Genomic DNA, 24,257 nt, shown 5'->3' with positions numbered 1-24,257 from the left:
ATTTGTGAAGGGAGACCCAGCATCCTTGAAGACTGCTGTGATTGCTATTTTATGTAAATCAGATTTGACAGTGGGAATTGCCCTAACTGATTTAAGACACCTAACTACAATGGGGCTGACTGGACCCTGTGGAAGTAGGGGCCAAGTGGCAGCACTCAATTGACAAAGACAAGCTGGGTGTGGTTACTGTAATGGAGAGTGGAGTCAAAGCAATAATCAGAATAGTCTGACTTGTATGGACTTGGTGATGGCTACTCAGTTATGGTGTCCCTAGGAGTGAAATAGATAGGAAATCTACTATTTACTTGATCTGTACAAGCGGAAGAATTCTAGGTCAAGTGAACAGCAGTCTAACTGGAATCGCCAGATAGAGAGAGTCACGGTCCCTCAGTCAATTCCCAGATCTGAGTGAGTTTAAAGACCCACAGCTCCTTGAATGGAGGGGAGACTAGGTCCCCTTGAAGAAGGACCTCACTACATTGCCAAAAATGTATACTGCTAATCTTTCTCCCAGCCTTCCCCAAAGGGATCTGAGGCCTTTTACAAGGCTGACTGTTCACTGGGGAAAGGGAAATAAACAGACTTTTCAGGGATTACTGTACACTGGCTCTGAACTGACACTAATTTCAGGAGACTCAAAACATCACTGTGGCCTACCAGTCAGAGTGGGGGTATATAGAAGTCAGGTTATTAATGGAGTCTTAGCTCATGTCTATCTCACAGTAGGTCCAGTGGGTCCTCAAACCCATCCTGTAGTTATTTCCCCACTTCCAGAATGCATAATTGGAATAGATATACTCAGCAACTGGCAGAACCCCTACACTGGATCCCTGACAAGTGGAGTAAAGGCTATTAAGGTCAGAAAAACCAAGTGGAAGCCATTAGAACTGCCCCTACCTAGGAAAATATTAAACCAAAAGCAATATCACATTCCTGGAAGGACTGCAGAGATTACTGCCACCATCGAAGAGCTGAAGGATGCACAGGTGGTGTTTCCACCACACCCCCATTCAACTCACCTATTTGGCCTGTGCAATAAACAGATGGATCTTGGGAGAATGATAGTTGATTATCGAAAACTTAACCAGGTAGCAGCTGCTGTTCTAGACGTTGTTTCATTGCTTGAGCAAATTAATACATTTCCTGGCACCTAGTATGCAGTTACTGATCTGGCTAATGCCTTTTTCTCCATACCTGTTTTGAAGGATGACCAGATGCAGTTAGCCTTTAGCTGGCAAGGCCAACAATACACCTTCAGTGTCCCACCTCAGGGCTGTATCAACTCTCCAGCACTATGTCACAATTTAGTCCACAGGGACCTTAGTCACCTTTCCCTTCCATGAGATGTCACACTGTTCCATTATATTGATAACATTATGCTGACTGGACCTAGTAAGGAAGAAGTGTCAATGACTCTGGACTTATTGGTAAAACATTTGTGTACTAGAGGGTGGGAAATTAATCCCACAAAAATTCAGGCACCTTCCACCTCAGTGAAGTTTCTAGGGGTTCAGTAGTGTGGGGCATGTCTAGACATTCCTTCTAAAGTGAAGGATAAGTTATTGCATCTGGCTGCTCCCACAACAAAGAGGCCTAATGGGCCTCTTTGGATTTTGGAGGCAACATATCCCTCATTTGCGTGTGCTACTCCAGCCTATTTATCAAGTGACTTGTAAAGCTGCTAGTTTTGAGTGGGGCTCAGAACAGGAGAAGGCTCTGCAACAGGTTCAGGCTGCTGTGCAAGCCGCTCTGCCACTTGGGCCATATGATCCAGCTGATTCAATGGTACTTGAAGTATCAGTGGCAGATAGAGATGCTATCTGGAGTTTTTGGTAAGCCCCTATTGGTGAATCACAGCACAGACCCTTAGGATTTTGGAGAAAAGCCCTGCCATCCTCTGCAGATAACTACTCTCCTTTTGAGAAACAGCTTTTGGCTTGTTACTGGGCCTTAGTAGAGACTGAACACTTAACCATGGGACACCAAGTCACCAAGCCGCCTGAGCTGCCCATCATGAACTGGACGTTGTCTGACCAACAGTGATAAAGTTGAACGTGCACAGCAGCACTCCATCATTAAATGAAAGTGGTATATATGAGATCAGGCCCGAGCAGGACCTGACGGCACAAGTAGGCTGCATGAGGATGTAGCCCAAATGCCCATGGTTTCCACTCCTGTCACATTACCTTCCATCTCCCAGTCTGCACCTATGGCCTCATGGGGAATTCCTTATGATCAGCTGACTGAGGAAGAGAAAACTCGTGCCTGGTTATAGATGGTTCTGCGTGATATGCAGGGACAGCGGCAGCACTACAGCCCCTTTCTGGGACCTCCCTGAAAGACAGTGGTGAAGGGAAATCCTCCCAATGAGCAAAACTTCATGCAGTGCACATGGTTGTTCACTTTGGTTGGACGGAGAAACCGTCAGATGTGTGACTGTATACTCATTCATGGGCTGTGGCCAGTGGTTTGGCTGGATGGTCAGTGACCATTGCCTAAGAGGCTCATGAACAAAGTGGTCATGGTAGTAGAGATGGAGGTTATGCATGGGCTCAGCAACATGGACTTCACTCACCAAGGCATACTTGGCTACAGCCACTGCTGAGTGCCCAATCTGCCAGCAGCAGAGACCAACACTGAGTCCCCAGTATGGCACCATTCCTCGAGGTGATCAGCCAGCAACCTGGTGGCAGGTTGATTACACTGGACCAATTCTATCACAGAAAGGGTAGCATTTTGTTCTTACTGGAATAGACACTTTGGATACGGATTTGCCTTCCCTGCATGCAATGCTTCTGCCAAAACTACCATCCGTGGACTTACAGAATGCCTTAGCCACTGTCATGTATCCCACACAGCATCGCCTCCAACCAAGGGACTACTTCACAGCAAATGAAGTGCGGCAATGGGCCTATGCTCATGGAATTCACTGGTCTTACCATGTTCCCCATCATCCTGAAGCAGGTGACTTGATAGAACAATGGAATGGTCTTCTAAAGACAAAATTACGGCTCCAGCTAGGTGGCAATACCTCGCAGGGTTGGGGCAATGTTCTCCAGGAGGCTGTATATGCTCTAAACCAGCATCCAATATATGGTACTGTTTCTCCCAGAGCCAGGATTCATGGTCCAGGAATCAAGGATAGGAATGGGAGTGGCACCACTCACTATTACCCCTAGTGACTTATGCTCTGCAGGTCTAGAGGTCTTCATTCCAAAAGGAGGAATGCTCCCACCAGGAGACACATATTCAACTGAACTGGAAGTTGTGAATGCTACCTGGCCACTTTGGACTCTTATGCCTCTGGATCAACAGGGGAAGAAGGGAGTCACCAATACTGGCTGGAAATCAGACTGATATTACATAATGGAGGTAAAGAAGAGTATGTCTGGAATGCACAAGATCCCTTAAGGCATCTCTTAGTATACTATGCCCTGTGATTAAAGTCAATGGAAAACCACAGCAACCCAATTCCGACATGGACTATTAATGGCCCAAACTGTTTAGGAATGAAGGTTTGGGTCACCCCACCAGGCAAAGAACCATGACCAGCTGAGGTGCTTGCTGAGAGTAAAGGGAATACAGAATGGTTGGTGGAAGAAGGTTGTTCTAAATACCAGCTTCGACCATGTGACAAGTTGCAGAAGTGAGGACTGTAATTGTTATGAGTATTTCTTCCTTGTATGAGTGCATCAAATGTTTGTTTTCTTCACGTATAAAATATAAGATGTAAACAGGGCTAGTGCATATTCAATTGTATATATGCTCACTGTATCATGTTAGGCACAAGCATGACTTTATAATTGTCTTTACTCAGAGCTTATGTATGGTTTAAGGAGATGTGTACAGGTGCCAGTTGACAAGGGGTGGATTGTGTCTGTTAGCATTGCATGTCAACTTGGCTGGGCCATGATTCTCTCCATGATGAGATCTGATATAATGTGATCACTCCCATGATGGGATCTGCAATGAGTAGCCAATTAGTTGAAAGGGAGTTTCCTTGGGCATGTGGGCCACATCAAATATATGTGGACATTCTGGCAAGGCTCATGGGCTTTTGCTCGCTCTGGATCCTACAGCTGGCTCCTGTTCATCTGTCCTCTGGTTCTTGAGCTAGCAGCTTACTTGCGGTCTTGCCTGCCAATCTTGGGATTTGTCAGTTTTCGAAGCCTGTAAGAGCCCTGCTCTCTGACCTGCCAGTCTTGGGTCCGCCAGCCTCTGTGGCTACATGAATCAGGAGAAGCCTTCAGCCTGACCCACTGATTTGGGACGTTCCAGCCTCTACAACAGCGTGAGCCATTTCCTTTATAGAAATCTCTCTATATAGATATTTATATGCTTTACTGGTTTTGCTTCTCTAGAGAACCCAGCCTAAGACAGCAGCCAAACTCTTAACCACTACACCACCAGGTATGGATGTCTAATTACTCCAGCATCATTTGTTGAAAACATTATTGTTCCTTCATTGAATTGCTTTTGCACTTTTATAAAAAATAAATTGGGTATGTTCGTGATTGTTTTGGTCTATTTCTGGGTTCTCAATTCTGTTCTATTGATCTATGCGTCTCTGCTCCTCTGCCAAAATCACACTCTTAATTACTATAACTATATAGTAAGTCTTAACATCAGACAGAGTGATTTCTCTCACTTAATCCTTCTTTTTCAAAATTGTTTTAGCTATTTAAGTTCCTTTGCCTTCCCATATAAATTTTAAAATCAGCTTGTCTATATCAACAAAAAACCTTGCTGGGATTCTGATAGAAATTGTGTTAAACCAATAGATGAATTTTGGGGAAAATGACACCTTTACAATACTGAGTCTTTCAATCCATAAACATGGTATGTATCTCCATTTTATTTAGATCTTCTTTGATTTCTTTCATCAGCATTTTGTAATTTTTAGCATACATGTGCCATACATGTTTTGTTAGATTTAAACCTAAGTAGTTCAATTCAGAGGGAGCAATTGCAAATGGTATTATGTTTTAAATTTGTTTCCACATGTTTGCTGCTAGTATACAGGAGTATGATTTATTTTGGAGTGTTGCTCTTGTGTACTATGACTTTGCTGAACTCAGTTACTAGTTCTATGAGTTTTTGAGGAGTTCTTTTTTTACTGTTGAGTTTTGAGAGTTCTTTATATGTTCTGGATACAAGATATTTGTTGAATATGTTATTTGACAATACTTTCTCCCAGTCAGCAGCATATCTTTTCTTTAACAGCATCTTTGGCAGAACAAAAGTTTTAAATTTTTGATAAAGTACAATTTATCAATATTTTCTTTTATAGACTGTGCTTTTGATTTCATGTGTTAAGAACTCTTTGTCTAACCGAAAGTCACAAAAATTTTCTATGTTTTCTTCTAAAAGTTCTATAATTTTGTGGTTTTCATTTTCATTTAATTTTTGTACAAGGTGGGAGGTTTAGTTCAAGATATTTTTTGTATAGTGTACACATGGATGTCCAATTGTCCCAACACCATTTTTTGAAAAGGCTATCCTTTCTCAACTGAATTGCTTTTGCATCTCTCAAAAATCAATTTGCCATGTTTGTGTGGGTCCATTATTGAACTCTCTATTCTGTTCCATTCATCTATGTATCTATCTCTTCATCAATACCACACCATCTTGACTACTGTTTCTTTAAAATAAGTTTTAAAATCAGGAGATTATTCCAACTTTATTCTTTTCAAAATTGTTTTAGCTATTCAAGTTCCTTTGCCTTTCCACATACATTTTAGAATCAGCTTGTTTACACTGACAAGAATGCTAGGATTTTTACTGAAATTGCATTAAATCTATTGATTAATTTGGGGAGAATTGACAATTTTACTCTGTTGAATCTTCTGATCCACGAGCATGGTATGTCTCTCCATTTATTTGGGTCTTTAATTTATTTTACTGGTGTTCTGTAGTTTTCAGCGTACAGATCTTACATATGTTTTGTTATATTTATACCTAAGCCTTTTACTGGGGAAGACGTTGTTTTGTTTTTCTTTAAATTTTGGTTTCCAATTGCTCATTGGTAGTACACAGAAGTATTATTAATCTTTGTGTGTTATCCTGTATCCTGTGACCTTGCTGAACTCCCTTATTCTAGGAATATTTTTGTAGATTCCTTGGGATTTTCTACATAGACAATCATGTAATCTACCAATAGGGTAGTTTATTTCTTCCTTTCCAATCTGTATAGCTTTGATTTCCTTTTCTTGCTTTAATATACTGGCTAGGACTTCCAGTATGATGATGAATATGAGTGGTGAGAGTGGACATCTTTGTCGTGTTCCTGATCCTAGGGGGAAGCATCCAATCTCTCACCATTAAGTATGATGTAAGTTGTAGATGCTTTATCATGTGGCAGAAATTTCTAGTTTGCTGAGAGCTTTTTATCATGAGTGGATGTTGAATTTTGTGAAATGCTTTTTCTACAACAATTGTTATGATCATGCAGTTTTTCTTCTTTAGACTGTTAATATGGTGACTACTGACTTTTTTTTCAATATTGCACTCGCACTGCACACCTAATATGAACCCCACTTGATCATGTTGTATTATTCTTTTTATATATTGCTGGATCCAATTTGCAATATACTGTTGAAGTTTTTGCATCTATGTTCATGGAAGGTATTGACCTAAAATTTTCTTTTCTTGTCTTTGTCTGGTTTGGGCATCATGGTAATGCTGTCCTCATAAAATGAGTTGGGAAGTATTCCCTCTTTTATGTTCTGGATGAGACTGAGTAGAAATAGTGTTATTTCTCTTTCAAATGTTTAACAGACTTCATGAGTGAAATCACCTGGACCTAGAGATTTTGGTGGGGGAAGGTTTTTAACTATAAATTCAATTTCTTTAATAGTTATAGGATTATTCAGTTTATCCATTTCATCTTGGGTGAGTTTTAGAAGTTTGTAATTTTTTACGAATTGGTTTATTTCATCTATGTAAGTTGAAAAAATTGACATGGACAGAGATGTTTATAGTACTCATTTGTGATGTTGGTAACTTCATACTTTTGTTTCAGTAGGCAATAGACCCATGTGGGTTCACGCTGTAAGTTCTGACCAGCCTATTCTGGGTTATGGGTTCACTGTCAGTTCCATTTTTAAAGCCTTTGCTTATCTGAATCTGTCTTACATGTGTACCATCCAGTGGCCACAGGGCCCTGCGTGGTCACTTATCTTTTAGTTCAGTTCTCAAAGTCTTTAGTGTGCCATTTTGGATCAGATTCATACACATGCAGCTTGGAGGTGAGCCCAATAGTTCATAAATAACTTTATGGCATCACTTTCCCAATACCCTTTCTCTCCATGATCTCCTTGGTACTTTCTGGTTCCTTGTTGTTGTTGTTAATCACCACTGAATTCACTTGACTGATGGTGACCCCAAGTACAACAGAACAAAATGTTACGTGGTCTTGTGCCATCTTCACAGTCGTTGGTATGCTTGAGTCCATTGTTGCAGCCACCGTGCATTTTCAGTGTCTTCCACCTTGGTGGACGCATCTTCCAGCAGTATATTGGACAATACTCTGTTGCTAATTTTTGGAAGTAGATCACCAGGCCTTTCTTCCTAGTCTGTCTTAGTCTAGATGCTCTGCTGAAAGTTGTCCATCATGGGTGGCCCTGTTGGTGTTCAAAAGCCCAGTGGCATAGCTTCCAGTATTATAGGAAAATGCAAGCCACCACAGTACAACAAACTGACAGATCTGGTTCCCTAGGGCCTCGTTTTTTAGTTCATGGTATGACAAACTGACAGAGGGTGGTGGTATGGTTCCCTAGGGCTCCCTTTTATAGTCCTCTTGTCCAGTTCTGGAGTTTTATTTACCCCTCCATGCTGTCCACTTCCCACCACTGCACTCATATCCGGGACCAAGTGGTGGGAAGAGAGAGAGAAAAACGCAGTGGGGGCTCACTCACCCTCTTGGGGCCACAGCTCTTCTAATCAGAGAGGAAGGTCTCCCACCATCAGTTTTAGACACCTGTGTCCCCTGTCCCCTGCCAGGAGACCCTCTCCTGCTCCTTCTCCTGGAGTTCTCTGTCCACTGATGCTCACCTCCAGATCTCACAAGTCCGGGCTGGGAGATACTGGAGGAAAAAAATTATAAACTGACCACCTGTTCTGTGGTACCTCAAATTCTGATCTTATTCTCCAATTTGCCTACTGCTGTTTAATTTTCAGGGTGCTCAAATAGCTGCTCCATGCAGTCTGTCCAGGTTTTATAGCTGCATTCAGTGGGAGAGACAGAGTGAAATGTGCTTACTCTATGCCACCTGGAACAGGAACTGAGCAGAACTGCATCTTCACGGAATCACTTTGGCTGTTGGGGCGAGTCTTCCCTGGAGGACTCTGGAGTCTAGAACCTGGGAGGCTGGGTAGCTGAAACAGGGTGGAGATCATGCAGATGGAGGGCTGCAAGCAAATGTGAAACTGTTGCAGGCTGGTGCTGCCCGGACCTGGTGACTAGCTGAACGTGAGAGGTGAGGGAGAGTCAGGAGTCAAGGTTGACTCCTACGTTTACTTCTTAGCCAAATGCCACCTCCGGAAGGTGACCTGAGATCTTGGCGAGGGCAGCTGCAAGGCAGTGGGTGGTGGGTCTTATGCAGTGGGAAAAAGCCAGTAGAGAGGTTGGAGCTACAGGAGACAGAAGGGAATAGCACTGGAACCAGAGGGAGACAATGGTCCCAGGCCACTGAGGAGAAACATCTTCACTCCATCTTCACCGGAGTCACACACGACAGGCAGGCTGGTCAGTCTGATGGTAGCAAGCTGAGGTGTCTAAATGAGGACTTCTCTTTGATCTACCAGTGACCAGGCAAGGTTCTTTGCTGGGGTGGCAGGAGGCGGTGGTAAAGATATGAAGACAGTGGCAAGGACTTCACGAGCCACTGGGAGATGGGAGAGGAAGCTGGCTGGGAGCTCACATGAGGGGAGCAGGCACTGCTGAAGGCCCAGCAGAAGATGGGACCATGGGTTTGAGGTGATGCTAGTCTATAAGGCTGGCGGGTGCTGCTCCAGGGCTCAGCTATATGGCATGTGCACCCGGGCTCAGAGAAGGGCCCTCCATCCCTGCCTGAAGGTAGAATGTGCAGAATCGAACAACCACCTTGCTGTGATCAACTGAGCAGCCAGCACACACCAGTTGTGCCGAGCAGTTTGTAACATGATTGAATATATTCCTTCTGACAACCGTAAGAGGCCTTTATCATTAAACACATTTTACAGGTGAGGAAACAGAAGAACGAGTGGTCAAGTGACTTTGCCAAAGTGACCCATCTAATAAGTGACAGAGTCAGGATTCAAGCCCGGGGCTGTCTGGTTCCAAGGCTGCCTGACGGGCAGGTGGAGGGCTCATGAGCATGATGGAAGTGTTGACAACCAGGGTTGAGAGGAAGAGCCTGCCCTGAGGGGCCATGGGATGGCGCAAGGTCAGGCTAGTGAGTAAGACTGAGAAGCAAGAAGGCAGCCGATGGATGAGGAGTCAGAGGTCTAGAAGGACGCTGGAAGGGCAGCTGCTGTGGTGGCCCAAAATGGCCAGCATTTGACTCTAATATCACTGAATCAGGGTCAATAGGGTCTAGAGGTCGCTGTAGCGGGGAGGTGACAGGACTGCTGCAGACAGGCCGCAGGAAGACAGGTGCTTCCATGTTGAGGCACAGCTGAAGATGGAGGGGTATGCCGGCCAAGGGACGAGGCTCTGTGGCCAAGGGCCCTGGTGAGGCTGAGGACTGCACAGGTGGGTGGGGAGGCAATCTCATGAAGAAGAATTTGGAGGATCGAGCTGTGTGGAGAGGGGAACACTAGAGGTGGGCACGGCCACCCGTCACTGGGCCCTGGTCTGCCCTGCTCAGAGGGAGGGGTACGCTAGGTAGATGCTCTTTCTCCAACTGGATTCTTCTCCCTGAAGATGCCCCACTCTGATGACCCTATGAGGGCCTTAAGAAGACAAGTGAGTGAGTAAACACTTGTGCAAGGCAGCCCTGCCAGCCAGCACACCATCAGAGAGCTCGATCCAGCCACCAGATGGCATGTGTGGACCCAGATACAGCTTCCTAAAGTCAGAAAAGCCTCTGTGTTTCAGAGGCTACTTAAATAGCAAATCACCCAGCCCTGGGGCTGCCTGACCCCTCAGAAAACTCAGTGCCTTTCCTCATGCATTTGCCAGCAGGAAGGGCTGGCTGACAGGAAGAAGGCAAGAGCGGTTGGAGGACAGGGGGGCTCTGTGAGGCTTGAGGATGATAAGGACAAAAGCTGTGGTCAGCAAGTGACAACAGTCAATTCACGGCTTTCAGGTGGGGCAGGGTCCAGCTCTAGGAGTAGATGGCCAAAACTATCCAGAACTGGCAGCCAGGGCTGGGTAGGTCACCACCTGGCCTAGGACAGTGGAAAAGGGGTGTCAGGTGAGGCCGGAGCCCTGCAGAGCAGTTCCAGAACACAAAGAGGCCCCCATCCTGAGGCCCATGGGATGGGACTGCACTGGCCAAGGAGACAGACAGAGTCCTGGAGAAGGCACAGGGTGTGGGTGTGAGGAGGAGGAGCTTGCCACAGAATAGGTGGGGGTGTGAGGGAGAAGGTCAGGGAGGGGGAGGAGGCCTAGGCCTGGTGGATGAGCAGAGGGCAGCCTGGCAGTGGGACGCAGTGGCTAAGGGTAATAGGATGATGGTAGATTCATTTCTTCCTAAGAAGCAGTAAGGACGATACATGAGGAGGAAAAAAAAAAAAACCTCTCAATTTAAAATATGTAAACCAACAGAAATATGGTGGTTGCCAAAATAAGCAAAGCCCTTGTCAGAGGTTCTGTGAGCCTTCACTGTAATGTGGTATGGAGGACAAGGGTACCCAGGGTGCTGAGGCCCAGACACACATGGTGGCTGACGCACGCAAACAGGAGGCCCAGCTCCAGCCCTCTCCAAACCACCTGGGCAACCAGCCCAGCCCTGACAGGTCTGCTCCTGCGGGGCCTTGGCTCTCTGACCTTGCTCCTGGAGGCACCTCCACAGTGACGGTCAGTGCAGCCGGCCAAAGGGACCAGGTGGAGCTGCCATGAAGTCCCTGCCAATGGGAGGGCAGAGGCAGGGCCAGGAGAAGTCACATGGTCTGGGTGCAGTGAGGAGCCAGGATCAGAGTATACTAGCTGGGTGGTCCCCACCACAGGGTCCAAGCCAGGCAGCAGGACGGTGGCAGGTCCCAGGCCTGTCTCAATCAGGGTCCCCAGCCAGGCACCAGGGCAGGGCAGGGAAGAAAGCTGATTGGAGAAAACAGACTCAGAGCTTAGCTGAGGCAGGACTTCAGATCTGCCTGTCACCTTGAAGCAGCCTTTGAGGTGTGGGTGGAGTCAAGCCCTCTCTGTGGCCAGGGCAAGGTGGGGCTGGAGAAGCCAACCTAGGAGTACCTACCTGTCTGCCCGCTTAACTCCCCTGGACACTTCTAGCTGCCCTGCATGCAGGCACAGTCAGCAGGCCTCACTGTAGGTGAGCCAGTTTGGCCTGTGAGCTGGCTGCATATTTAATTATTCCTAGAATCAATCCAGGATGGCAGGGAGGAGGCTAAATCCTCCAAAAGAGGCTTCACCTGCAGAAAGAATGAAAAGATTTTACCTCTTTGACCTTTGGCTCTAAAAAGAATGAAAACGGACAGAGGATTAGAGGTACCCAACTGTTCTTTCCCAAAGACAATGTGGGAGAAGAGACCAGAAGCACCTCGAGAACCAGCCACACTCCTCAGGACGTGGGTAGGGGCTGGGAGCCAGGGAGCTGGAGAGCTTGAGCATCCTGCCTGCACTCAGCTGCTGGGACAGTCCCTGCGGGGGGAAGGGCTCTCTACTCAATGGGCTACCTACCACTCCTTGCTTCCTGAGGCTTGGGGACCTGGGACCTGGGCAGGGCAGGGCCAGTCCAAGGCCTGCAGCTGAATGTCCTAGGACAAGGGAGGGCCCGTGTCCCCATGCCCAGAGCCAGTGACTGAGGGAAGGGGAAGGTGCTCTCCAGAGAGGCCCAGCACAGGGAAGGAAGGTGACAATTCCCAGCGCCAGTCCCTCATGCCCTGATCACTGTCCAACCACATAGACAGGACTTGGTATTCCAGGGTTTCTCAAAGTTTAGAACATTAAGTAATTTGACAAAAGAGACACCATATTTTATTCTCCCAAGGAAATTAAGGACAAAAATGACACACTGTCCCTTCATAAATGAAAGATTTTAAAACTATGCCAAGTAAGAAGACCCTCATTTCTGAATAAAGGACAACCAATCAAGTAAGGTCGCTCTGAGTCAGAACCAACTCAATGGCACCTAACAACAATCAAACAGAAAAGGTCCCTGAGTGGAGCAAGTGGTTTACACCTGACTACTAACTTAAAGACGGTCTGTTCAAACCCATGACCCAGCAGTGTCACGGAAGAAAGGCCTGGTGATCTGCTTCCATAAAGATTATAGCCAAGAAAACCCTATGGGCAGTTCTACTCTGACACACACACGGTTGCCGTGAGTTGGAATCAATTAGATAGCAATGGGTTTTTGTTTCGTTTTGTTTTGAAGTCAAACAGAAGTGTAGCTTCATGCAAAGTACATGTTCTTCTCAGTTAGTGTGTGGGTCCCGGTCTGCAGTCCCTTCATGTAACCCCTCCTTCCACAGGAAGGCCTCCTCACCTGTCCTTACTGTCTGCCAGCCCAAGGTGCTGGCATGAGTCTCGTGCCAGCTCCCTATCCCTGGGGAATTCCAGGCCAGGTGTCCCTGCATCCCTGGCCTCCTAATGTACCCAGACGGGGCTCTTCTCTCCCTCTGCAGGACTGGTGGCACCCACACTCCACAACGCTGCCTACGTAGTGGCTTCCTCCCACCCAAGACGGTGAGCTCTTCCAAGGCCCGGCCCAATCCTGTACACGTTTATCTCTGAATTCCCTGCACCTGGCTCAGCCCCTGGGATGTAGGAGGACATTAATCAAGGCACCTTGGATAACACATGCACACACTTTAGTGCATAAGGGACATCTTCCCTTAGTGTGACCTCACATGATCGTTTTCCCTTCTTTCACAGAAAAGGAGACTTCTAGTGTAGATAATAAAAACTTTATGGAGCACAGTTCTACTCTGACACGCATGGGGTTGCCATGAGTCAGAGTCGACCTGACAGCAACTGGTTATGGTTACGGTAGTGTCGATAATAAGTGAAGAAGCATAAACAGCATCACATGAAAACATCTGGGGAGTTTGAGAGTATCCTCACACACTGGGCAAAGTCTGCACAATTTTCAGCTAAAGTCCATTTCTTTTCGTAATTATTTATAAAAAGATCAAAAGAAAAATTTCTCCTTTTTTCCATGTAGCAAAAAGAAAGATTCAGCAATTATGTCAGTATATCATTTTTGCAAGTACTCTGTACTTCTGATTGTTCTGGGTCTGGTCCATGTGTCATAACACTTGGATACAACAGTTACTTCACTGCTTTCAACTCCTTATTAACAACTTGAAATATGTGTAAATAATCTGTTTCCCCCTGGGTAAGCTATAGGCACATCTGGCCTTCCCCTGTGCACAAGCCCAGTGTCAGCTGTTAACCAAACCCTTTTGCAAAGGAACTCAAACAACCCCAGTGTTCAAACCATAAAATGCAAATTTCTTGGGTAGGGGATCATTCAGCTGTGTTGGGGCTGCTCCTGAGGACAGCAGCGGCCCTGCCTCCTCTCCTCCTCTGCTCTGGCCTGAGTCTGTCCAGTCCTCGCATCCATCGCCCTCTGTGTCCCAGGACAGATGGAGGCTCTAGTCACAGGTCCTGCCAAGGTGAGCCCCTCAGCCCTGAGGAAGAAAGCAAAGAGGCCACCCTACCAGGCTGATGCCAAATCTCCCTGGTGACTGCCAGGCTGAGAGATGCTACAGCCTGTATGCACGGGATGCCTTCAGTCACGAGAGTCTCCAAGGTCCCTGAACATATCCACCCCTTTGCTCCAGCCATTCCCGTTGCCTGGATGGTCTTCCTTCTTCCCTGCCCTCCTCATCTCATCTCTATATTTCAAACTCTTCTCCATTCCTCAAAGCCCGGCTCAGGTCTTCTCTCCTACAGGTAGCCTCCCCTTCCTCTCCTCAGGGCACCAGCCACTTTCCACCTGACCTTATGCTTGTTCACAGGCAGGTCTCAGCCTCCCTGAGAGCTGCACACACCTTGTTCACAACGTTTAAGTTCATGTAGGGTCGTGCCATTTAAATGATGTTCACGCCCTCTGAAAGATTCATGTACAAGAGCATATTCCGCTCAGAAGTCCGCCAGGAGATTTTTTTTTTATATGATAAAAATTATTATATTGTGGTCTAGAAATAAGTGTTTCTTCCTTCTGCTCATTTTAGGCAACCGGCAAGTGAAGGCTACAAATATAAAACTGGAAGACTTTGAAAAGCCAAATTTCAGGTACTCAAGGGGACAGTCAATCTGAAGCGAGCAGGAGGCAGATGGGTGCTGCTGAAAGGTGGGGCTCCAGGAGGGCTCCTCCAACACCCAGTCCTGGCGAGCCATGGTGGGGGAGCCAGCTCCACATAAGTCCCACAGTGGAAGGCCCATGGGCTGGCACGGGACGGGGCACTGCCCCAGCACACGGACCTGTCTCTGACTGACAGAGGCCCTCCCTCAGGAGGCACAGTCATGCACCTGAGATGGCCATGACCTGTCCTCCCTGCAATCACCAGTGGCATGTCCCTGTGGGGGGAGGGGGGATGACTTCCCAGAGACACAGCCCTCTGGGGCTGCTTCTCCACATTTCAGGCAAATGTCTGGCGTTGGGGTTAGGTCATCTTGAGACACAGCACTTTCCCTTCACCTTGCAAACAGCCTAGACACCTGACTTCCCTGGGTGAGGATGTCACATCGTCTGCCACCAGTAGACAACAGCTCTGGGAAGAGGAATGAAATGGTTGCACATGCAGTGTTATCCGTGTTCCACACGGTGTCAGGTAATCCAACAACGGAGCAGGGGTGTCGTTACCATTTTTCAGATGAGAAAACCGGAGCTCAGAAACCTTAACTGGTTTGACCAAGACCCCAGAGCTGAATGTGAGAAGCTCAGCCAACTGCTCACTTTACAAATGAGGAAACTGAGGCCCCAAGAGACGGCGGCTTGCTCAGTGTCAGACTACAGTCAGGACCACAGGACTCCTGGCCCTTGGCTCAGCGTTCTGTCCACAGTACCACAGAACATTCTACCAAATTTGAAAAACAGTTAAAGAAATGCAAAGTTAGCCCAGAAACACAGTACCTGAGCACCGCCAGACCCACCCAGCCCTCTGCTGGAATCTACCCTGTATGTCCCTTACCTTTCCCTGCCCTAGCAGCCACTCTACTTTGTTTCTCAGACTAAGCAGAAATTGTTCTCATTACTTCCACCACTGGCTCTACACACACCTTCCAGCGCCAGTGAAAACGAGTCTATGTTCTCAGTCACGTGACCTGACCCATCACACATTCAATATGAGCAAGCTCTGCTGGTTTTCCTTTCTCCAGCCTTCATCTGTGCCAGTAATGACCGGTATAGAGAAACTACAACACCTTAGTTCTTCCCAATGAAGATTCTGGCACGGCTGAGGGTGTCACAGCTTCTATGTACCCTGGCCTCACAACAGCTCCTTGCTGAGCACCGACCCAAGTGCCAGGCTCCATGCTGGGCCCTGGGGTCATCATGGAAACAAGTTGTACAAGATCTCTGCTTTCGAGGAACTTTTATTTTGTTGAGGAGATAGACCATAAGCAAATAAACGAATCGGTCAATAACTGCGGGTTGCAGTGATAAGTACAGAGAGAACTCTTGAGAGACGGGGACAGCTTAAGACTCTCTGAGGTGACATTAAGCTGAGACCTAGAAAGGATGGGAGCCAGGCAGGCCAAGGGCAGGAGCAGGAGGGTCCCAGGCAGAGGAACCAGCAAGCACAAAGCCCTGAAGCAGGAGCTGAGCACAGGGAGTGAGGCGGGGAGAGAAGGAGGAGATGAAGCTGCCAGCAGAGCCGGATCACACAGAGCCTTACAGCCAAGCACAGTGAGGAGCGTGGGCTCTATCCTAAGAGCTTAGGCAAGAGGTCTTTTTTTGTTTGTTTGTTTTGTAAAATATACGTAACAAATTTAAAGTGTACAATTCAGTGACAGTAAATTCACAATTTTGAACAACCATCACCATCTAGTTCCAGAACATTCTCATCATCCCTAAAGAATACTCTGTACCCACTAAGCAATCACTCTCCATTCCCCCATTCCCTGCACCCCTAGAAACCACTAATTTGCTTTCTGTCTCTATGGATTTGCCAATTCTGGATACTTTATATAAATGGAATCATATAATGTGTGGCCCTTTGTGACTGGCTTCTTTCACTGAGCATAATGTTTTTGAGGTACTTCCACGTTGTAGCATGCATGTATCAGTACTCCATTCTTTTCATTGCTGAATAATATTCCATTACAATGGCTATACCACATGTAATTTATCCATTCATCTGTTGATGGACATTAGTTGTTTCTACCTTTTGGCTATTGTGAATAGCACTGCTATGAACATTCACACAAGTTTTTGTTTGAACACTTGTTTCCAATCCTTCCGGGTATATTCCAAAGAACAGAATTGCTGGGTCATATGGTAATTCTACATTTAACTTATTGAGGAACCGCCGGAACTGTTTCCCATAGAGGTTGCACTATTTCGCATTCCCACCAGCAATACATGAGAGTTCCAATTTTTCCACATCCTCACCAACACTTGTTACTTTCCACTTTTTTTTTTTTTTTTCATTTTATTGTAGTCATTCTAGTGGTGTGAAGTGATATCTCACTGTGGTTTTGATTTACTTTTTCCTAATGACTAATGATACTGAACATTTTTCATGTGCTTGTTGGTATATCTTCTTTGGAGAAATGTCTATTCAAGTGTTTTGCATATTTTTTAATTGGGTTGTCTTTTTTGTTGTTGAGTTGTAAGAGCTCTACAGACATTCTAGATAGTAGACCTTTATCAGATATATGATTTTCAGATATTTTCTCCCATTCTATGGGTTGTCTTTTCACTTTTTTGATAGTGCTCTTTGATACACAGAAGTTTTTAATTTTGATGAAGTCCAATTTATTTTTTCTTTTGTTACTTGTACTTTTGGTGTCATACCTTAAAAAACCATTACCAAATCCAAGATCATGACAATTTACTCTTATATTTTCTTCTAAGAGTTTTATATTTCTAGCTCTTATAGTTAGGTCATTGATATATTTTGAGTTAATTTTTATGTACGGTATGAGGTAGGGGTCTCACTTCATTTCTTTTCCATGTGAATATTCAATTGTTCCAGTGTCATTTGTTAAAGAGATTATTCTTTTTCTTTGCTTTTTTCTGCATCAGTTGAGATGATCATGTTTTTTTTCTCTTTAGTCTATTAATGTGGTGCATTACACTGACTGATTTTATATGCTGAACCATTGTTGCATTCCTGGGACAAATCCCACTTGGTCATGGTGTATAATCCTTTTAATATGCTGTTGGATTTGGTTTGCTAGTTTTTCTTGAGGATTTTTGCATATATATTCATAAGGGATATTGTGGTGTCTTTTTTGGCTTTATTATCAGGGCTAGACTCACAGAATAAGTTAGGATGTGTTCCCTACTCCTCTATTTTTTTAAAGAGTTTAAGAAAGATTCACGTTAATTCTTCTTTAAATATTTGGTTGAATCCATCACTGAAGCCATCTGGTCCCGGGATTTTCTTTGTCTGGAAGTTTTTGATTACTGATTCTATCTTTTTACTTACTATAGGTCTGTTGAGATTTTCTATTCCTTTTTGAGTCAGTTTTGGTAATTAGTGCATTTCTAGGAATTTTTCCATTTCATCTAGGCTGTCTAATTTGTTGGTGTACAACTGTCCATAGTTTTCTCTTCTAATTCTTTTTATTTCTGTAAGGTTGGTAGTGATGTCCTCACTTTCTTTTCCGATTTTAGTCATTTGAGTTTTCTCTTTTTTTTCTTAATCGAGCTAAATATTTGTCAATTTAATTGATCTTTCAAAGAACCAACTTTTGGTTTCATTGATTCTATTGTTTTTCTATTCTCTATTTCATTTATCTCCACTATAATCTTTATTATTTCCTTTCTTTTGCTATTTTTGGGTTTAGTTTTATTTTCTTTTTCTAGTTCCTTAAGGTGTAAAGTTATTGACTGACCTTTTTTAATCTAGACATTTACAGCTATTAATTTCCTGCTAAGCACTACTTTAACTGTATCCCATAAGCTTTAGTAAGTGTTTTTGTTTTCATTAATGTCAAGGTATTTTCTAATTTCCCTGTGATTTCTTCTTTGACCCATTGTTTGTTTAAGAGTGTGTTGTTTATTTTCCACATATTCATGAATTTTCCCGTTTTCCTTCTGTTATTGATTTCTAGTTTCATTCCACTGTGGTCAGAGAGTGTACTTTATATGACTTCAATATTTTTAAATTTATTGAGACTTGTTTTGTGGCCTAACATATGGTCTATCCTACAGAATGGTCCATGTTCACTTGAGGAGAATGTGTATCCTGCTGTTGCTAGGTGGAGTGTTCTGTTAGGTATAGTTGGCTTGTAGCATCCAAAAGTTTTAAGCAGTACAATGACATGGTTAAATTCCTATTTTTAACATGTTCCTCTGGCTGCTATCTGAAGAACTGACTAAAGGCAGAAGACAGCGGGGAGGCTGTTACAGACATCCAGGTAAGAAGGAATGGTACCTGGATTGGGGGTAGCAGAAAAGCTGGAGATCAGCAGATGATTTCAAGAGATAACAGAATTAAGAAGCAGGCTTGAGACATGGTCCACAGTCCAGAAAGGGACAGACAGACTATGGACGATCCACAGGAGTCTGTCTAGAGCACTGTCTGTGTCCTTTGACCCAGCTGGCTGCTCTCAGCCAGGCCCACGGAGGGGCACACCAAGCAGTGTTCTCTAACTCAGGCCTACCCTAAGCTGACTCCAAGACAAGCAAAAAGTTAAAAACCGCAACTTTCTGACAACAGTGTGAGAACTGTGGGAGGAGGAAGTTGCCTTGCAGAGAAGGCTACTACAAGGCCATTTTTCAAGAAATAATCAGGTGGTTCCAATCTTTCCATAAATGTGCAGTACTTGCCTGAAAGCTTCTCCTTCACATACATTAGTTCATCTGAGCTTCAAAATGCCAAAAGGAGAGGAATTCTGCCATTCCTCACTGACACTTAGCATATGCTGCCTTGAATCGTACCTGAATGCTTGTCTCTGTCCTGTGTCTCTACCCAGAAGGCTAGCCCCTTGGGGACACAAGCTATGTGCTGCATCTCCAGCCCCTAAGCATGCGTGAGGGGCACAAAATGAGGGAAGGTAAGCCTGAGGCTGCTCCTGCAGGGGCCCTCACCTCCCCTGGAGGAAGCCCAGGCTAGAAGTCTCTAGTGCTGGCCAGCTGGCTTAGCAAACACTTCCTCCCCAGATGCAAAAGAAATTGCTTCTGGATGGCTGTCCCAGGAAAATTACTCTAGAGTGATTATTCCAATAAATGTTAGCTACTATGTTATTTTCAGGAAATTCCTAAAAAACCAAGCAATTTTGTTTTTAAAACATGGAAAGTAGAAGCCAGAAAGACGAAGTTAGTTCTTCCATAACAGTAGTGCCCCCTCACTTGACCAACATGGTTGTCCTGAGCCCAGCCACACTGTGAATTGTCATTTGCCACTATGGCTTTCCCCACAGCCATGCAAACTGAGACCACAGGTGATCTGTCAGCCCAGGTTGGGCCAAGGCCCTGCTGGGGTTCTCAGTGCAGTCCATGCCTGGGAAGGCTCCAACATCCTTCTTCACCGGAAAATCAGGTGGTAACCTGGGGACCTCTTGCCAAGCTCAGCATCACTGCTGACACACCAGAGCTACTTGAGTGTTGACCCCAGGGATACCAGTCACTGCAGGGCAGACCCATGCTTCAAACAGGTGAAACTAGAAGGCCAGACTGATAGTTGATGCTCTTCGACACTCATTGAAAGCTAGTGCTTGGGGAAAACCTCCCAATGCAGGGAGACTACGTCATGGAGTGTCTCATCCTGCCTTATGCTAGAGCTCCTTATACAGGATTCACTATCTCCTCATCCAGCCTGGGAGATGATCCTTGAGTGCAGGGGCTGGGCCACAAGCTCATCTGTAACCCGGCCTCCCCAGAAAAAAGCACAGATCTTTGGTAACATGCACCATTTTGCTTATAACTTCGGAAGGATCACAGCTTCCCAGCCCCACTTCCCTGTGTATGCAGACCCATTTTTTTCACCAGTCGGAAACGTTTGCTATTCCTCTGGGTGGGCAAGGCTATGGGGAGGCTGGGATTCTCACACACTTCTTGTGGGTGTCTAATGGTACAACCCCTATGGAAGGTAGTTTAACAATACCTCTCAGAATTATAAATGCACACTCCCACTAGCCCAGTGATTCCGCTTCCTGGAAAGTACATTTCATTTATACTTGTTCTCCCATGAAATGAAGTATATGCAAGGTTAGTCACTGAAGGATAGTATGTCATAGCCAAGTAAGGAAACAACCCAAATGTTCATCAATAGGATATAGGTTAAAGAAACTACAGCGCGTTCATACAACGAAATATTAAACTGTCATAAAAACAAAGGGGAAGCATTTTATCTACTGATAGGGAAGTACTTTCAAGATATGCTGCTAAATGGAAAAAAACTCTAGGTGGAACATGGTATTTATTTTAAAATAAGTACATATTTGAATCTATATGAAAGACATAGACACTGGTTGCCTTTGGTGGGAGAACTAAGTAGGTGGGGACAGGAGTCAAAGGCACACTTCACTACATAAGCTTTTGAAGCTGTTGGTTTAGGAATCAAACAAAAACATTACGTTTAAAAACATAAATTTGTTAAAGTAAAAAATAAAACATCTTGTTCAGGAATTCTGAGATGGACTCCCACCTTAGCTCTTGGCAGCAGCTCTGGCTAATGATTTTCAATCTCAACAACGGGGCCGGGAAAAAGTCTGGCCCAAGGCACAGGCGCTGGAGCTCGGGTTCCCAGGGTCGACTGCTGCTTCTGGACCTGACCCACAGCAGCACTGAGGGCCTGCTAAAATCCAACGATGAACTTGTCCACAGAAAGGCACGCACAGCTCCCGCCCACCACAAACGCCTCTGCCAGTTGAGCTGGCAGCCACCCTCAACCACTGTGGCAGAAAGAGCACAGCAGCCGTGCTTCTCACTGCTGAAGACGCCCAAGCTGAGTGGAAAGGGCAGACATATACACCTTGACCTTCTGCAGGGTCTGGACTAGCCTGGGTCTCCTGGCCACCGCTGCCCACTCACACTGTCAATTCCCACACCTCCAGACCCACAACACTGCACACACACGTCCACCGCACCACATGCTTACTACCTGAGTGGCTGTTCATCATGCGGACAGCCTTGGCCTTGGCCAGCTCCAGGGTGGTGATCCATTGCTGCCGCTCCACCTCCGAGCTGGCCTTGAGGTGGTAGGTCCTTGCTCCACTGGTCAGCAGGATGTTGCAAGAGTCCTCCGTGTCAATGTGTGCTGTGGACAGGTTGATGGTGCCCCGGCAGGTGTGGGCCATTTCACCCTGATTTCTGTAGGATACAAGAGAAGGGACAGTGTAACGCTCCCAGATGGAAGAAATCCCTAAGGCAAATCCTAGAAAGCTCAGAATCCTAGAGCTGGGAAAGACCCTGGAATCTGAGTTGGAGATGATGCCTATTGGGACTGACTGATAGTGGCCTGGTTAAGAGGCCTCTGAGGCCACTTCTGCTCTGTGGAGAGCATGGATGAGGGAAGAAGGCCTGCATCATTGCCGCATGTGGGCATGCCTGCTGTGGTCTGAGCCCTCACAGAGGACAGGAGTGCCTCCCAGGGTCCTCTAAGGCACAGCACACCTCTGACTCCATCCCAGGCTCTTTCCACTCAGTCTCAGGACCACAGAACAGAGGTATGGTGGGATCTTGCATGAAAACTGAGACTGGAGGCCCCAAGGGTAGACTCAGAGGACACCCTGCCAGGAGTGACCTGGGAACAGCGTTGCCCCTGATGCAGGTCTTTCACTATATCACTCCCAGTCACGAGACATGCAGAGTAAGGATGCCACCACTGTTCTCTGGCCCTGTAACAATGAATAAGATGAAGGCACTTGCTGGGCTAACGCAGCGCTACCTCTTAACAAGGGCCCCCTTTGCTGGTTACAGGATTATGTAGTGAATGGTATCAAAATAAGCGGTAGTGGAGGTGGCTAAAGTATGTGCCACTGCTAACTGTGATCAGTTTCTGAACACTGAGGTCCAACTATCTCCCTCAGACCTGTGAAGAAAGTTCAGAACCCCCCACCGCCACACACCAAAACTCTTCCCATAGATGATATCTGAAAAGGTCAGCATCTAACGCTGCCAGTGGCAGGAACTCATCTGGCAACTTTCCGCTGCCTTTAGTGCTGGTTGATTTCCCCCGTTCTTCATCACTTGTCACTTTCGTGATTCTTCTACCAGTTCCAAAGTCAAATGACTTGAACTCAGTGAGGCACTTATCTTTCATTCGAGCAGGTGCCGCCTTTTCTGAGTCCCTCCTGCTTCGGTCACCTTCCTTAGAGAAGATGGTATAGTTTATAACTGAAGAAAAGCTCAGCTCTCAGGTGCTGGCAGCTTCCACTTGAGGAGACTCACTCTAAGTTACAGAACTGGCAAAGCTGGGCAGGCCCTGTTGGAAGCCTCATGTTTTAGATTTAAGGATACTTCAGCCTAGAGATTGGTTGTTCAGGTGTTAAATATGGTAATGACACAGTACCCTAGATCAAAAAGAAGGGAGGGATGGACAGTGCTCCAAACAGAGGAAACAGCAGGTACAAAGACCATGAGACAAGAAGGACTTTATAGCTTTCAAGGAATAGAAAAAGGTTCTGTGTGACCCGGGCAATGAGAACAAGAGAGTGGATAAGAGAAAACTGAAGCTAGAAAATCGATCGGGCAGGGACAAATGCAATCTCTCGCAGGCCACATGAAGGATTTAGACTTTTACCCTAAAACTAAAATGGTAGGCCTCCTGGTTTAATGTCAGGAAAGAAGCAGAGGTGGCCAAGTGTTTCACCTCCATGGAAAAATGGGGATTAAAAGGGCCTTGGGCAGGGCAGGGTAGGGGACTGGAGCTGGACCAGTGTTGAACTCAGGGCTGGGCTGGATGTTACCCAGCTGCTATCATATTGGATTACAACCCATAGACTAAAATAAATACCCACAAGTCCATATTGATATAAATAAATAATTGTAGGAATAAATAAATGAGGGAGAAGGGATAGTTCCTTCTTAATGAATGTAGATGGAATGATGGAAATAGAAAAATCATTAAATGTAAAGTAGGCTCCTGGACTGGATCCTAAAATAGAGAAATGACATTAATGGAAAAGTGATGAACGCTGAATAAAGTCTGGCAGTTAGTTAGTAGTATTGTAACAATGCTAATTTCCTGGTTTTGATCATTGTGCTATGGTTAGTTAAGATGTTAACATTAGAGGAAGCTTAGTGAAGGGTATATGGGAACTCTGTATTATGTTTACAACTTCTATGTAAGTCTAAGTTATTTCAAAATAAAAAAAGTTAAAAAAAAAAAAATGCTGCTATCACCTTCTGCCTAGGGTCATAGCTGACATGAAGCCTTACAGCCAGAACCTGAACTCACCTGCCCTCAGGATCAGTGTGACTGGATTGGAAATATTCCCAATGTCACTCAAGGGCAAAAGCCCCAAATTCCCATCATATGGCCTGGTTCCAGACAGATCTGCAGGGGGCTAGGTGGCGGCACTTATGACATCACTAGTCTGAGAAGACTGATGGGTGAGGGTACGGGAGAGAGGAAGAGCCTCTCAGTCAAGATGAACCTGAAAACTAAAATTCAAAACCCATAAAGAAAATCAATGCTAATAAAGATGCCAACGAAGTCAATGATCAGAAGATGAATCACTTCAGACAAAATGGAACTAATGGGACAATATGAAAAAAAAATTAATATAAATAGGTTTAGGCTTCTTAAAGATGAAGGAATAGCATCCATAAAAGGAGCAAAAAAATATGAAACAAAAGCAGACAAAATGAAACAAAAGGTAGATATGAAAAAGTCACAAGAGAATTAGAAAATGAAAATACAGTAGATAAGATTTACCAGTCAACCAACAACATTCTTCAAAGAGATGGAAAAACTAATTATTAACTTTATATGGAAAGGGAAGAAGCCCCGAATAAGTAAAGCACTACTGAAGA

At 45.3% G+C, this 24,257-nt stretch overlaps 1 protein-coding gene across 2 annotated transcripts in view; it reads right to left on the bottom strand.

Annotated features, from left to right (window-relative positions):
- The window catches only part of OSBP2 (oxysterol binding protein 2), a 211,845-nt gene that overhangs the window by 121,984 nt on the left and 65,604 nt on the right, over positions 1 to 24,257 (bottom strand). For both annotated transcript variants that reach the window (XM_004378947.2, XM_012556294.2), the window contains exon 2: positions 21,382 to 21,590. In XM_004378947.2, coding sequence (XP_004379004.1) covers positions 21,382 to 21,590 — 209 coding nt within the window. The remainder of the gene's footprint in view (positions 1 to 21,381; positions 21,591 to 24,257) is intronic.

The sequence above is a fragment of the Trichechus manatus genome, unplaced genomic scaffold (genome assembly GCF_000243295.1).
Source record: "Trichechus manatus latirostris isolate Lorelei unplaced genomic scaffold, TriManLat1.0 scaffold00061, whole genome shotgun sequence".
NCBI lineage: Eukaryota > Metazoa > Chordata > Mammalia > Sirenia > Trichechidae > Trichechus > Trichechus manatus.
The sequence above is the reverse complement of the archived record's forward strand: the minus strand, read 5'-3'. Positions and strand labels throughout refer to the sequence as shown.